Consider the following 14,675-nt stretch of genomic DNA (forward strand, 5'->3'; position numbering starts at 1 on the left):
GCTTTTGTTCATGAAATGTTCCAGTGATGTTATAGTTAGGACATTGATAATATAATACAGACAGTTAAGCTCATGGACAAGGATGCTATGTTAGTGGAGAACTTTTATTTCCCCAAGAACAGTCACAGGAGATAGTGGTTTCATAGTTCAGAAGTCAGTTGTGGATCTTCTGTGTAGTTGTAAAAAATATCACAGTCCTCAAATCATATTGCGGCAGATGTTACCCCATCATTCATTTCTGTACTATTATCAAAGTACGATGTGTGTTCATTTATCTGTCTCTTTCATCAGTTACTTGATATTTCAGTCAATATTTACAACTGGGTTGACTTGCACATTTCACAATATGGTCTACAAAGTCAGGTGGCACATAACATAAACCAATATTACGCTAAAACAACACAAATAATAACACTACCTTAATACTGCAACAGATAAGGCTTGGTGCTTATACCACAGAAGTTCTCTTTCCTATTCTTCCTTCCCATTGGGGCAGCAGGTAGCCTAGTGGTTAGTGTTGGGCCAGTAAATGAAACCTGCCCTTGAGCAAGGCACTTATCCCCAATTTGCTCCAGGGGGGCCGTACTTATATGTCTGACCCTGTAAAATAACACATTTCACAGCACCTATCTGGTGTGTGTGACGATAAAGATGTTTGGTGCGACTGACTGACGGACTGTACACAATAATAACATGATTTGTTTTACTTCTCCTAGCAGCTGAGCTCATGAGCTTTAGCATGTACTCATGTCCTCAGCTTTTCATGAGCTTGACTGGGGTGTGGTCATCCTGTTAGGTGGAGTTGTGGCGGACCACAGTGCTGTTGGTGTTGTCAGTGCGACAGCTACGGATCATCCTGAAGGTCCGTGTGTACTGCAGCTCCATCTTGTCCTCGTCCGACACCTTGATGAATGGGACCCAGCTGAAAGCGTGACGGAACCCCGAGCGAAACCTAGAAAAGAGAGATGCCAATGGGAATATAACAAAGCAAGATCAGCAAGTTAGCCAGCTAACTTTGATAAACATTCAGAATGAACTCTTGCATTTCTGCTTCATTAAAAAAGGTTCAATTTGAATGTGGGTTTTAGGTTGTTGAATCTATGATACGGTACCATACCACTGCCACAAGATGAGTGTAGTGATGTGGTCTAGCTGTACCTTTGGTTGTGATGTGGTCTAGCTGTACCTTTGGTTGTGATGTGGTCTAGCTGTACCTTTGGTTGTGATGTGGTCTAGCTGTACCTTTGGTTGTGATGTGGTCTAGCTGTACCTTTGGTTGTGATGTGGTCTAGCTGTACCTTTGGTTGAGGCAGCAGTAGATGATGGGGTTGTACATGGTGGAGCTCATGGCCAGCCAGAAGATGGCCAGGTAGACCTGCTGGATGTACCTCTGCGTGTAGATCTCAATGCTGACGCTGCCCAGGATGAAGTAGATGTGGTAGGGCAGCCAGCACAGGGCGAAGGTCGTCACCACCACTATCATCATCTTCACCACCTTCAGGGAGCACAACACAACACACAGACAGCAAAGCACACTGAGACAGCACAACACCCTGAAACAGCCCAACACACTGAGACAGCCCAACACACTGAGACAGCCCAACACACTGAGACAACACACTGAGACAGCCCAACACACTGAGACAACACACTGAGACAGCCCAACACACTGAGACAGCCCAACACACTGAGACAGCCCAACACACTGAGACAGCCCAACACACTGAGACAACACACTGAGACAGCCCAACACACTGAGACAGCCCAACACACTGAGACAGCCCAACACACTGAGACAGCCCAACACACTGAGACAGCCCAACACACTGAGACAGCCCAGCACACTGAGACAGCCCAACACACTGAGACAGCCCAACACACTGAGACAGCCCAACACACTGAGACAGCCCAGCACACTGAGACACCACACACTGAGACAGCCCAACACACTGAGACAGCCAACACACTGAGACAGCCCAACACACTGAGACAGCCCAACACACTGAGACAACACACTGAGACAGCCCAACACACTGAGACAACACACTGAGACAGCCCAACACACTGAGACAACACACCACACTGAGACAACACACCACACTGAGACAACACACCACACTGAGACAGCCCAGCACACTGAGACAACACACTGAGACAACACAACACACTGAGACAACACACTGACACAACACACTGAGACAACACACTGACACAACACAACACACTGAGACAACACACAGACAGCACAGAACACTGAGACAACACACTGAGACAGCCCAACACACAGAGACAGCCCAACACACTGAGACAGCCCAGCACACTGAGACAACACACAGAGACAGCACAACACACTGAGACAGCACAACACACTGAGACAATACAGCACACAGAGACAGCCCAGCACACAGAGACAGCACAGAACACTGAGACAACACACTGAGACAGCCCAACACACTGAGACAACACACCACACAGAGACAGCCCAGCACACTGACACAACACAAAACACAGACAACACAACACACTGAGACAGCCCAGCACACAGACAGCACAGAACACTGAGAAAACACACTGAGACAACACAACACACTGAGACAACACACTGACACAACACAACACACTGAGACAACACACTGAGACAGCCCAACACACTGAGACAGCCCAACACACTGAGACAGCCCAGCACACAGAGACAGCCCAGCACACAGAGACAGCCCAGCACACAGAGACAGCCCAACACACTGAGACAGCCCAACACACTGAGACAGCCCAACACACTGAGACAGCCCAACACACTGAGACAGCCAACACACTGAGACAGCCCAGTACACTGAGACAGCCCAACACACTGAGACAGCCCAACACACTGAGACAGCCCAACACACTGAGACAGCCCAGCACACTGAGACAGCCCAGCACACTGAGACAGCCCAACACACTGAGACAGCCCAACACACTGAGACAGCCCAACACACTGAGACAGCCCAACACACTGAGACAACACACTGAGACAGCCCAACACACTGAGACAGCCCAACACACTGAGACAGCACACTGAGACAGCCCAACACACTGAGACAGCCCAACACACTGAGACAGCCCAGCACACTGAGACAGCCCAGCACACTGAGATAGCCCAACACACTGAGACAGCCCAGCACACTGAGATAGCCCAGCACACTGAGACAGCCCAGCACACTGAGACAGCCCAACACACTGAGACAGCACACTGAGACAGCCCAACACACTGAGACAGCCCAACACACTGAGACAGCCCAACACACTGAGACAGCCCAGCACACTGAGATAGCCCAGCACACTGAGACAGCCCAGCACACTGAGACAGCCCAACACACTGAGACAGCACACTGAGACAGCCCAACACACTGAGACAGCCCAACACACTGAGACAGCCCAGCACACTGAGACAGCCCAACACACTGAGACAACACACTGAGACAGCCCAACACACTGAGACAACACACTGAGACAGCCCAACACACTGAGACAGCCCAACACACTGACAGCCCAGCACACTGACAGCCCAGCACACTGAGACAACACAACACCCTGAGACAGCCAACACACTGAGACAGCCCAACACACTGAGACAGCCCAACACACTGAGACAGCCAACACACTGAGACAGCCAACACACTGAGACAGCCAACACACTGAGACAGCCAACACACTGAGACAGCCAACACACTGAGACAGCCCAACACACTGAGACAGCCCAACACACTGAGACAGCCCAACACACTGAGACAGCCCAGCACAGTGAGACAGCCCAACACACTGAGACAGCCCAACACACTGAGACAGCCAACACACTGAGACAGCCAACACACTGAGACAGCCAACACACTGAGACAACACACTGAGACAGCCAACACACTGAGACAGCCCAACACACTGAGACAGCCCAACACACTGAGACAGCCCAACACACTGAGACAGCACAGAACACTGAGACAGCCAACACACTGAGACAGCCAACACACTGACAGCCCAGCACACTGAGACAGCCCAGCACACTGAGACAGCCCAGCACACAGAGACAGCCCAGCACACAGAGACAGCCCAGCACACAGAGACAGCCCAACACACTGAGACAGCCCAACACACTGAGACAGCCCAACACACTGAGACAGCCCAACACACTGAGACAGCCAACACACTGAGACAGCCCAGTACACTGAGACAGCCCAACACACTGAGACAGCCCAACACACTGAGACAGCCCAGCACACTGAGACAGCCCAGCACACTGAGACAGCCCAACACACTGAGACAGCCCAACACACTGAGACAGCCCAACACACTGAGACAGCCCAACACACTGAGACAACACACTGAGACAGCCCAACACACTGAGACAACACACCACACAGAGACAGCCCAGCACACTGACACAACACAAAACACAGACAACACAACACACTGAGACAGCCCAGCACACAGAGACAGCACAGAACACTGAGACAACACACTGAGACAACACAACACACTGAGACAACACACTGACACAACACAACACACTGAGACAACACACTGAGAAAACACAACACACTGAGACAGCCCAACACACTGAGACAGCCCAACACACTGAGACAGCCCAACACACTGAGACAGCCCAACACACTGAGACAGCCCAGCACACTGAGACAGCCCAGCACACTGAGACAGCCCAACACACTGAGACAGCCCAACACGACTGAGACAGCCCAACACACTGAGACAGCCCAACACACTGAGACAGCCCAACACACTGAAACAGCCCAACACACTGAAACAGCCCAACACCCTGAAACAGCCCAACACCCTGAGACAGCCCAACACACTGAGACAGCACACTGAGACAGCCCAACACACTGAGACAGCCCAACACACTGAGACAGCCCAACACACTGAGACAGCCCAGCACACTGAGATAGCCCAGCACACTGAGACAGCCCAGCACACTGAGACAGCCCAACACACTGAGACAGCACACTGAGACAGCCCAACACACTGAGACAGCCCAACACAATGAGACAGCCCAACACACTGAGACAGCCCAACACACTGAAACAGCCCAACACACTGAGACAGCCCAACACAATGAGACAGCCCAACACACTGAGACAGCCCAACACACTGAAACAGCCCAACACCCTGAAACAGCCCAACACCCTGAAACAGCCCAACACCCTGAGACAGCCCAGCACACTGAGACAGCCCAGCACACTGAGACAGCCCAACACACTGAGACAGCCCAACACACTGAGACAGCCCAGCACACTGACGACAACACACTGAGACAGCCCAACACACTGAGAGAGCCAACACACTGAGACAGCCCAACACACTGAGACAGCCCAACACACTGAGACAGCCCAACACACTGAGACAGCCCAACACACTGAGACAGCCCAGCACACTGAGACAGCCCAGCACACTGAGACAGCCCAGCACACTGAGACAGCCCAACACACTGAGACAGCACACTGAGACAGCCCAACACACTGAGACAGCCCAACACACTGAGACAGCCCAACACACTGAGACAGCCCAGCACACTGAGATAGCCCAGCACACTGAGACAGCCCAGCACACTGAGACAGCCCAACACACTGAGACAGCACACTGAGACAGCCCAACACACTGAGACAGCCCAACACACTGAGACAGCCCAGCACACTGAGACAGCCCAACACACTGAGACAACACACTGAGACAGCCCAACACACTGAGACAACACACTGAGACAGCCCAACACACTGAGACAGCCCAACACACTGAGCAGCCCAGCACACTGACAGCCCAGCACACTGAGACAACACAACACCCTGACACAGCCCAACACACTGAGACAGCCAACACACTGAGACAGCCCAACACACTGAGACAGCCCAGCACACGGAGACAGCCAACACACTGAGACAGCCCAACACACTGAGACAGCCCAACACACTGAGACAGCACAGAACACAGAGACAGCCCAACACACTGAGACAGCCCAACACACTGAGACAGCCCAGCACACAGAGACAGCCCAACACACTGAGACAGCCCAACACACTGAGACAGCCCAACACACTGAGACAGCCCAACACACTGAGACAGCACAGAACACTGAGACAGCCAACACACTGAGACAGCCAACACACTGACAGCCCAGCACACAGAGACAGCCCAGCACACAGAGACAGCCCAGCACACAGAGACAGCCCAGCACACAGAGACAGCCCAACACACTGAGACAGCCCAACACACTGAGACAGCCCAACACACTGAGACAGCCCAACACACTGAGACAGCCCAACACACTGAGACAGCCAACACACTGAGACAGCCCAGTACACTGAGACAGCCCAACACACTGAGACAGCCCAGCACACTGAGACAGCCCAGCACACTGAGACAGCCCAGCACACTGAGACAGCCCAACACACTGAGACAGCCCAACACACTGAGACAGCCCAACACACTGAGACAACACACTGAGACAGCCCAACACACTGAGACAGCCCAACACACTGAGACAGCACACTGAGACAGCCCAACACACTGAGACAGCCCAACACACTGAGACAGCCCAACACACTGAGACAGCCCAGCACACTGAGATAGCCCAACACACTGAGACAGCCCAGCACACTGAGATAGCCCAGCACACTGAGACAGCCCAGCACACTGAGACAGCCCAACACACTGAGACAGCACACTGAGACAGCCCAACACACTGAGACAGCCCAACACACTGAGACAGCCCAACACACTGAGACAGCCCAGCACACTGAGACAGCCCAGCACACTGAGACAGCCCAGCACACTGAGACAGCCCAACACACTGAGACAGCACACTGAGACAGCCCAACACACTGAGACAGCCCAACACACTGAGACAGCCCAGCACACTGAGCAGCCCAGCACACTGAGACAACACAACACCCTGACACAGCCCAACACACTGAGACAGCCCAACACACTGAGACAGCCCAACACACTGAGACAGCCAACACACTGAGACAACACACTGAGACAGCCAACACACTGAGACAGCCCAACACACTGAGACAGCCCAACACACTGAGACAGCCCAACACACTGAGACAGCCCAACACACTGAGACAGCCCAACACACTGAGACAGCACAGAACACTGAGACAGCCCAACACACTGAGACAGCCAACACACTGACAGCCCAGCACACTGAGACAGCCCAGCACACTGAGACAGCCCAGCACACAGAGACAGCCCAGCACACAGAGACAGCCCAGCACACAGAGACAGCCCAACACACTGAGACAGCCCAACACACTGAGACAGCCCAACACACTGAGACAGCCCAACACACTGAGACAGCCAACACACTGAGACAGCCCAGTACACTGAGACAGCCCAACACACTGAGACAGCCCAACACACTGAGACAGCCCAGCACACTGAGACAGCCCAGCACACTGAGACAGCCCAACACACTGAGACAGCCCAACACACTGAGACAGCCCAACACACTGAGACAGCCCAACACACTGAGACAACACACTGAGACAGCCCAACACACTGAGACAACACACCACACAGAGACAGCCCAGCACACTGACACAACACAAAACACAGACAACACAACACACTGAGACAGCCCAGCACACAGAGACAGCACAGAACACTGAGACAACACACTGAGACAACACAACACACTGAGACAACACACTGACACAACACAACACACTGAGACAACACACTGAGAAAACACAACACACTGAGACAGCCCAACACACTGAGACAGCCCAACACACTGAGACAGCCCAACACACTGAGACAGCCCAGCACACTGAGACAGCCCAACACACTGAGACAGCCCAACACACTGAGACAGCCCAACACACTGAGACAGCCCAACACACTGAGACAGCCCAACACACTGAGACAGCCCAACACACTGAAACAGCCCAACACACTGAAACAGCCCAACACCCTGAAACAGCCCAACACCCTGAGACAGCCCAACACACTGAGACAGCCCAACACACTGAGACAGCCCAGCACACTGAGACAGCCCAACACACTGAGACAGCCCAACACACTGAGACAGCCCAACACACTGAGACAGCCCAACACACTGAGAAAGCCAACACACTGAGACAGCCCAACACACTGAGACAGCACAGAACACTGAGACAGCCCAACACACTGAGACAGCCAACACACTGAGACAGCCAACACACTGAGACAGCCAACACACTGACAGCCCAGCACACTGAGACAACACACTGAGACAGCCCAGCACACAGAGACAGCCCAACACACTGAGACAGCCCAACACACGAGACAGCCCAACACACTGAGACAGCCAACACACTGAGACAGCCAACACACTGAGACAACCCAACACACTGAGACAGCCCAACACACTGAGACAGCCCAACACACTGAGACAGCCCAACACACTGAGACAACACACTGAGACAGCCCAACACACTGAGACAGCCCAGCACACTGAGACAGCCCAACACACTGAGACAGCCCAACACACTGAGACAGCCCAACACACTGAGACAGCAGAGAACACTAAGACAACACACTGAGACAACACAACACACTGAGACAACACACTGACACAACACAACTCACTGAGAAAACACAACACACTGAGACAGCACACTGAGACAGCCCAACACACTGAGACAGCCCAGCACACTGAGACAGCCCAGCACACTGAGACAGCCCAACACACTGAGACAGCCCAACACACTGAGACAGCCCAACACACTGAGACAGCCCAGCACACTGAGACAGCCCAACACACTGAGACAGCCCACACCTGAGACAGCCCACACCTGAGACAGCCCAACACACTGAGACAGCCCAACACACTGAGACAGCCCAACACACTGAGACAGCCCAACACACTGAGACAGCCCAACACACTGAGACAGCCCAACACACTGAGACAGCCCAACACACTGAGACAGCCAACACACTGAGACAGCCAACACACTGAGACAGCCAACACACTGACAGCCCAGCACACTGAGACAACACACTGAGACAGCCCAGCACACAGAGACAGCCCAACACACTGAGACAGCCCAACACACAGACAGCCCAACACACTGAGACAGCCAACACACTGAGACAACCCAGCACACTGAGACAGCCCAACACACTGAGACAGCCCAACACACTGAGACAGCCCAACACACTGAGACAGCCCAACACACTGAGACAGCCCAGCACACTGAGACAGCCCAGCACACTGAGACAGCCCAACACACTGAGACAGCCCAACACACTGAGACAGCCCAACACACTGAGACAGCCCAACACACTGAGACAGCCCAACACACTGAGACAACACACTGAGACAGCCCAACACACTGAGACAACACACCACACAGAGACAGCCTAGCACACTGACACAACACAAAACACAGACAACACAACACACTGAGACAGCCCAGCACACAGAGACAGCAGAGAACACTGAGACAACACACTGAGACAACACAACACACTGAGACAACACACTGACACAACACAACACACTGAGAAAACACAACACACTGAGACAGCCCAACACACTGAGACAGCCCAACACACTGAGACAGCACACTGAGACAGCCCAACACACTGAGACAGCCCAGCACACTGAGACAGCCCAGCACACTGAGACAGCCCAGCACACTGAGACAGCCCAACACACTGAGACAGCCCAACACACTGAGACAGCCCAACACCCTGAAACAGCCCAACACACTGAGACAGCCCAACACACTGAGACAGCCCAACACACTGAAACAGCCCAACACCCTGAAACAGCCCAACACACTGAGACAGCCCAACACACTGAGACAGCCCAGCACACTGACACAGCCCAACACACTGAGACAGCCCAACACACTGAGACAGCCCAACACACTGAGACAGCCCAACACACTGAGACAGCCCAGCACACTGAGACAGCCCAGCACACTGACGACAACACACTGAGACAGCCCAACACACTGAGACAGCCAACACACTGAGACAGCCGAACACACTGAGACAGCCCAACACACTGAGACAGCCCAACACACTGAGACAGCCCAACACACTGAGACAGCCCAACACACTGAGACAACACACTGAGACAGCCCAACACACTGAGACAGCCCAACACACTGAGACAGCCCAACACACTGAGACAGCCCAACACACTGAGACAGCACAGAACACTGAGACAACACACTGAGACAACACAACACACTGAGACAACACACTGACACAACACAACACACTGAGACAACACACAGACAGCACAGAACACTGAGACAACACACTGAGACAGCCCAACACACTGAGACAGCCCAACACACTGAGACAGCCCAGCACACTGAGAAACACACAGAGACAGCACAACACACTGAGACAGCACAACACACTGAGACAATACAGCACACAGAGACACCCCAGCACACCGAGACAGCACAGAACACTGAGACAACACACTGAGACAGCCCAACACACTGAGACAACACACCACACAGAGACAGCCCAGCACACTGACACAACACAAAACACAGACAACACAACACACTGAGACAGCCCAGCACACAGAGACAGCACAGAACACTGAGACAACACACTGAGACAACACAACACACTGAGACAACACACTGACACAACACAACACACTGAGACAACACACTGAGAAAACACAACACACTGAGACAGCCCAACACACTGAGACAGCCCAACACACTGAGACAGCACACTGAGACAGCCCAACACACTGAGACAGCCCAACACACTGAGACAGCCCAACACACTGAGACAGCCCAACACAATGAGACAGCCCAACACACTGAGACAGCCCAACACACTGAGACAGCCCAACACACTGAGACAGCCCAACACACTGAAACAGCCCAACACCCTGAAACAGCCCAGCACACTGAGACAGCCCAACACACTGAGACAGCCCAACACACTGAGACAGCCCAACACACTGAGACAGCCCAGCACACTGAGACAACACAACACACTGAGACAGCCCAACACACTGAGACAGCCCAGCACACTGAGACAACACACTGAGACAGCCCAGCACACAGAGACAGCCCAACACACTGAGACAGCCCAACACACAGACAGCCCAACACACTGAGACAGCCAACACACTGAGACAGCCAACACACTGAGACAACCCAACACACTGAGACAGCCCAACACACTGAGACAGCCCAACACACTGAGACAGCCCAACACACTGAGACAACACACTGAGACAGCCCAACACACTGAGACAGCCCAGCACACTGAGACAGCCCAACACACTGAGACAGCCCAACACACTGAGACAGCCCAACACACTGAGACAGCAGAGAACACTAAGACAACACACTGAGACAACACAACACACTGAGACAACACACTGACACAACACAACTCACTGAGAAAACACAACACACTGAGACAGCACACTGAGACAGCCCAACACACTGAGACAGCCCAGCACACTGAGACAGCCCAGCACACTGAGACAGCCCAACACACTGAGACAGCCCAACACACTGAGACAGCCCAACACACTGAGACAGCCCAACACACTGAGACAGCCCAACACACTGAGACAGCCCAGCACACTGAGACAACACACTGAGACAGCCCAACACACTGAGAAAGCCAACACACTGAGACAGCCCAACACACTGAGACAGCCCAACACACTGAGACAGCACAAACACTGAGACAGCCCAACACACTGAGACAGCCAACACACTGAGACAGCCAACACACTGAGACAGCCAACACACTGAGCAGCCCAGCACACTGAGACAACACACTGAGACAGCCCAGCACACAGAGACAGCCCAACACACTGAGACAGCCCAACACACAGACAGCCCAACACACTGAGACAGCCAACACACTGAGACAACCCAGCACACTGAGACAGCCCAACACACTGAGACAGCCCAACACACTGAGACAGCCCAACACACTGAGACAGCCCAACACACTGAGACAGCCCACACACTGAGACAGCCCAGCACACTGAGACAGCCCAACACACTGAGACAGCCCAACACACTGAGACAGCCCAACACACTGAGACAGCCCAACACACTGAGACAACACACTGAGACAGCCCAACACACTGAGACAACACACCACACAGAGACAGCCCAGCACACTGACACAACACAAAACACAGACAACACAACACACTGAGACAGCCCAGCACACAGAGACAGCAGAGAACACTGAGACAACACACTGAGACAACACAACACACTGAGACAACACACTGACACAACACAACACACTGAGAAAACACAACACACTGAGACAGCCCAACACACTGAGACAGCCCAACACACTGAGACAGCACACTGAGACAGCCCAACACACTGAGACAGCCCAGCACACTGAGACAGCCCAGCACACTGAGACAGCCCAGCACACTGAGACAGCCCAACACACTGAGACAGCCCAACACACTGAGACAGCCCAACACCCTGAAACAGCCCAACACACTGAGACAGCCCAACACACTGAGACAGCCCAACACACTGAAACAGCCCAACACCCTGAAACAGCCCAACACACTGAGACAGCCCAACACACTGAGACAGCCCAGCACACTGACACAGCCCAACACACTGAGACAGCCCAACACACTGAGACAGCCCAACACACTGAGACAGCCCAACACACTGAGACAGCCCAGCACACTGAGACAGCCCAGCACACTGACGACAACACACTGAGACAGCCCAACACACTGAGACAGCCAACACACTGAGACAGCCGAACACACTGAGACAGCCCAACACACTGAGACAGCCCAACACACTGAGACAGCCCAACACACTGAGACAGCCCAACACACTGAGACAACACACTGAGACAGCCCAACACACTGAGACAGCCCAACACACTGAGACAGCCCAACACACTGAGACAGCCCAACACACTGAGACAGCACAGAACACTGAGACAACACACTGAGACAGCACAACACACTGAGACAACACACTGACACAACACAACACACTGAGACAACACACAGACAGCACAGAACACTGAGACAACACACTGAGACAGCCCAACACACTGAGACAGCCCAACACACTGAGACAGCCCAGCACACTGAGAAACACACAGAGACAGCACAACACACTGAGACAGCACAACACACTGAGACAATACAGCACACAGAGACACCCCAGCACACCGAGACAGCACAGAACACTGAGACAACACACTGAGACAGCCCAACACACTGAGACAACACACCACACAGAGACAGCCCAGCACACTGACACAACACAAAACACAGACAACACAACACACTGAGACAGCCCAGCACACAGAGACAGCACAGAACACTGAGACAACACACTGAGACAACACAACACACTGAGACAACACACTGACACAACACAACACACTGAGACAACACAACACACTGAGACAGCCCAACACACTGAGACAGCCCAACACACTGAGACAGCCCAACACACTGAGACAGCCCAACACACTGAGACAGCCCAACACACTGAGACAGCCCAACACACTGAGACAGCCCAACACACTGAGACAGCCCAACACACTGAGACAGCCCAACACACTGAGACAGCCCAACACACTGAAACAGCCCAACACCCTGAAACAGCCCAACACACTGAGACAGCCCAACACACTGAGACAGCCCAACACACTGAGACAGCCCAACACACTGAGACAGCCCAACACACTGAGACAGCCCAGCACACTGAGACAACACAACACACTGAGACAGCCCAACACACTGAGACAGCCCAGCACACTGAGACAACACACTGAGACAGCCCAACACACTGAGACAGCCAACACACTGAGACAGCCCAACACATTGAGACAACACACTGAGACAGCCCAACACACTGAGACAGCCCAACACACTGAGACAGCCCAACACACTGAGACAACACACTGAGACAGCCCAACACACTGAGACAGCCCAACACACTGAGACAGCCCAACACACTGAGACAGCCCAACACACTGAGACAGCCCAACACACTGAGACAGCCCTGCACACTGAGACAGCCCTGGACACTGAGACAACACAACACACTGAGACAACACAACACACTGAGACAGCCCAACACACTGAGACAGCCCAACACACTGAGACAGCCCAACACACTGAGACAACACACTGAGACAGCCCAACACACTGAGACAGCCAACACACTGAGACAGCCCAACACACTGAGACAGCCCAACACACTGAGGCAACACACTGAGACAGCCCAACACACTGAGACAGCCCAACACACTGAGACAGCCCAACACACTGAGACAACACACTGAGACAGCCCAACACACTGAGACAACACACTGAGACAGCCCAACACACTGAGACAGCCCAACACACTGAGACAGCCCAACACACTGAGAAAACACACCACACTGAGACAGCCCAGCACACTGAGACAGCACAGAACACTGAGACAACACACTGAGACAGCCCAACACACAGAGACAGCACAACACACTGAGACAGCACAACACACTGAGATAATACAACACACTGAGACAACACAACACACTGAGACAACACAACACACTGAGACAACACAACACACTGAGACAACCCAGCACACAGAGACAGCCCACACACAGAGACAGCCAACACACTGAGACAGCCAACA

General features: G+C 53.1%; 1 protein-coding gene across 1 annotated transcript in view; it reads right to left on the reverse strand.

Annotated features, from left to right (window-relative positions):
• Position 1: 1 nt before the first annotated feature.
• LOC106589827 (neuromedin-K receptor) overlaps positions 2-14,675 on the reverse strand; it is a 28,608-nt gene continuing 13,934 nt past the window's right edge. Inside the window, 2 exon segments of the mRNA XM_014180211.3 lie at positions 2-952; positions 1,299-1,495. Coding sequence (XP_014035686.3) covers positions 754-952; positions 1,299-1,495 — 396 coding nt within the window. The 3' untranslated portion in view covers positions 2-753.

This window comes from Salmo salar, chromosome 28 (genome assembly GCF_965601325.2).
Source record: "Salmo salar chromosome 28, fSalSal1, whole genome shotgun sequence".
Classification (NCBI taxonomy): Eukaryota; Metazoa; Chordata; class Actinopteri; order Salmoniformes; family Salmonidae; genus Salmo; species Salmo salar.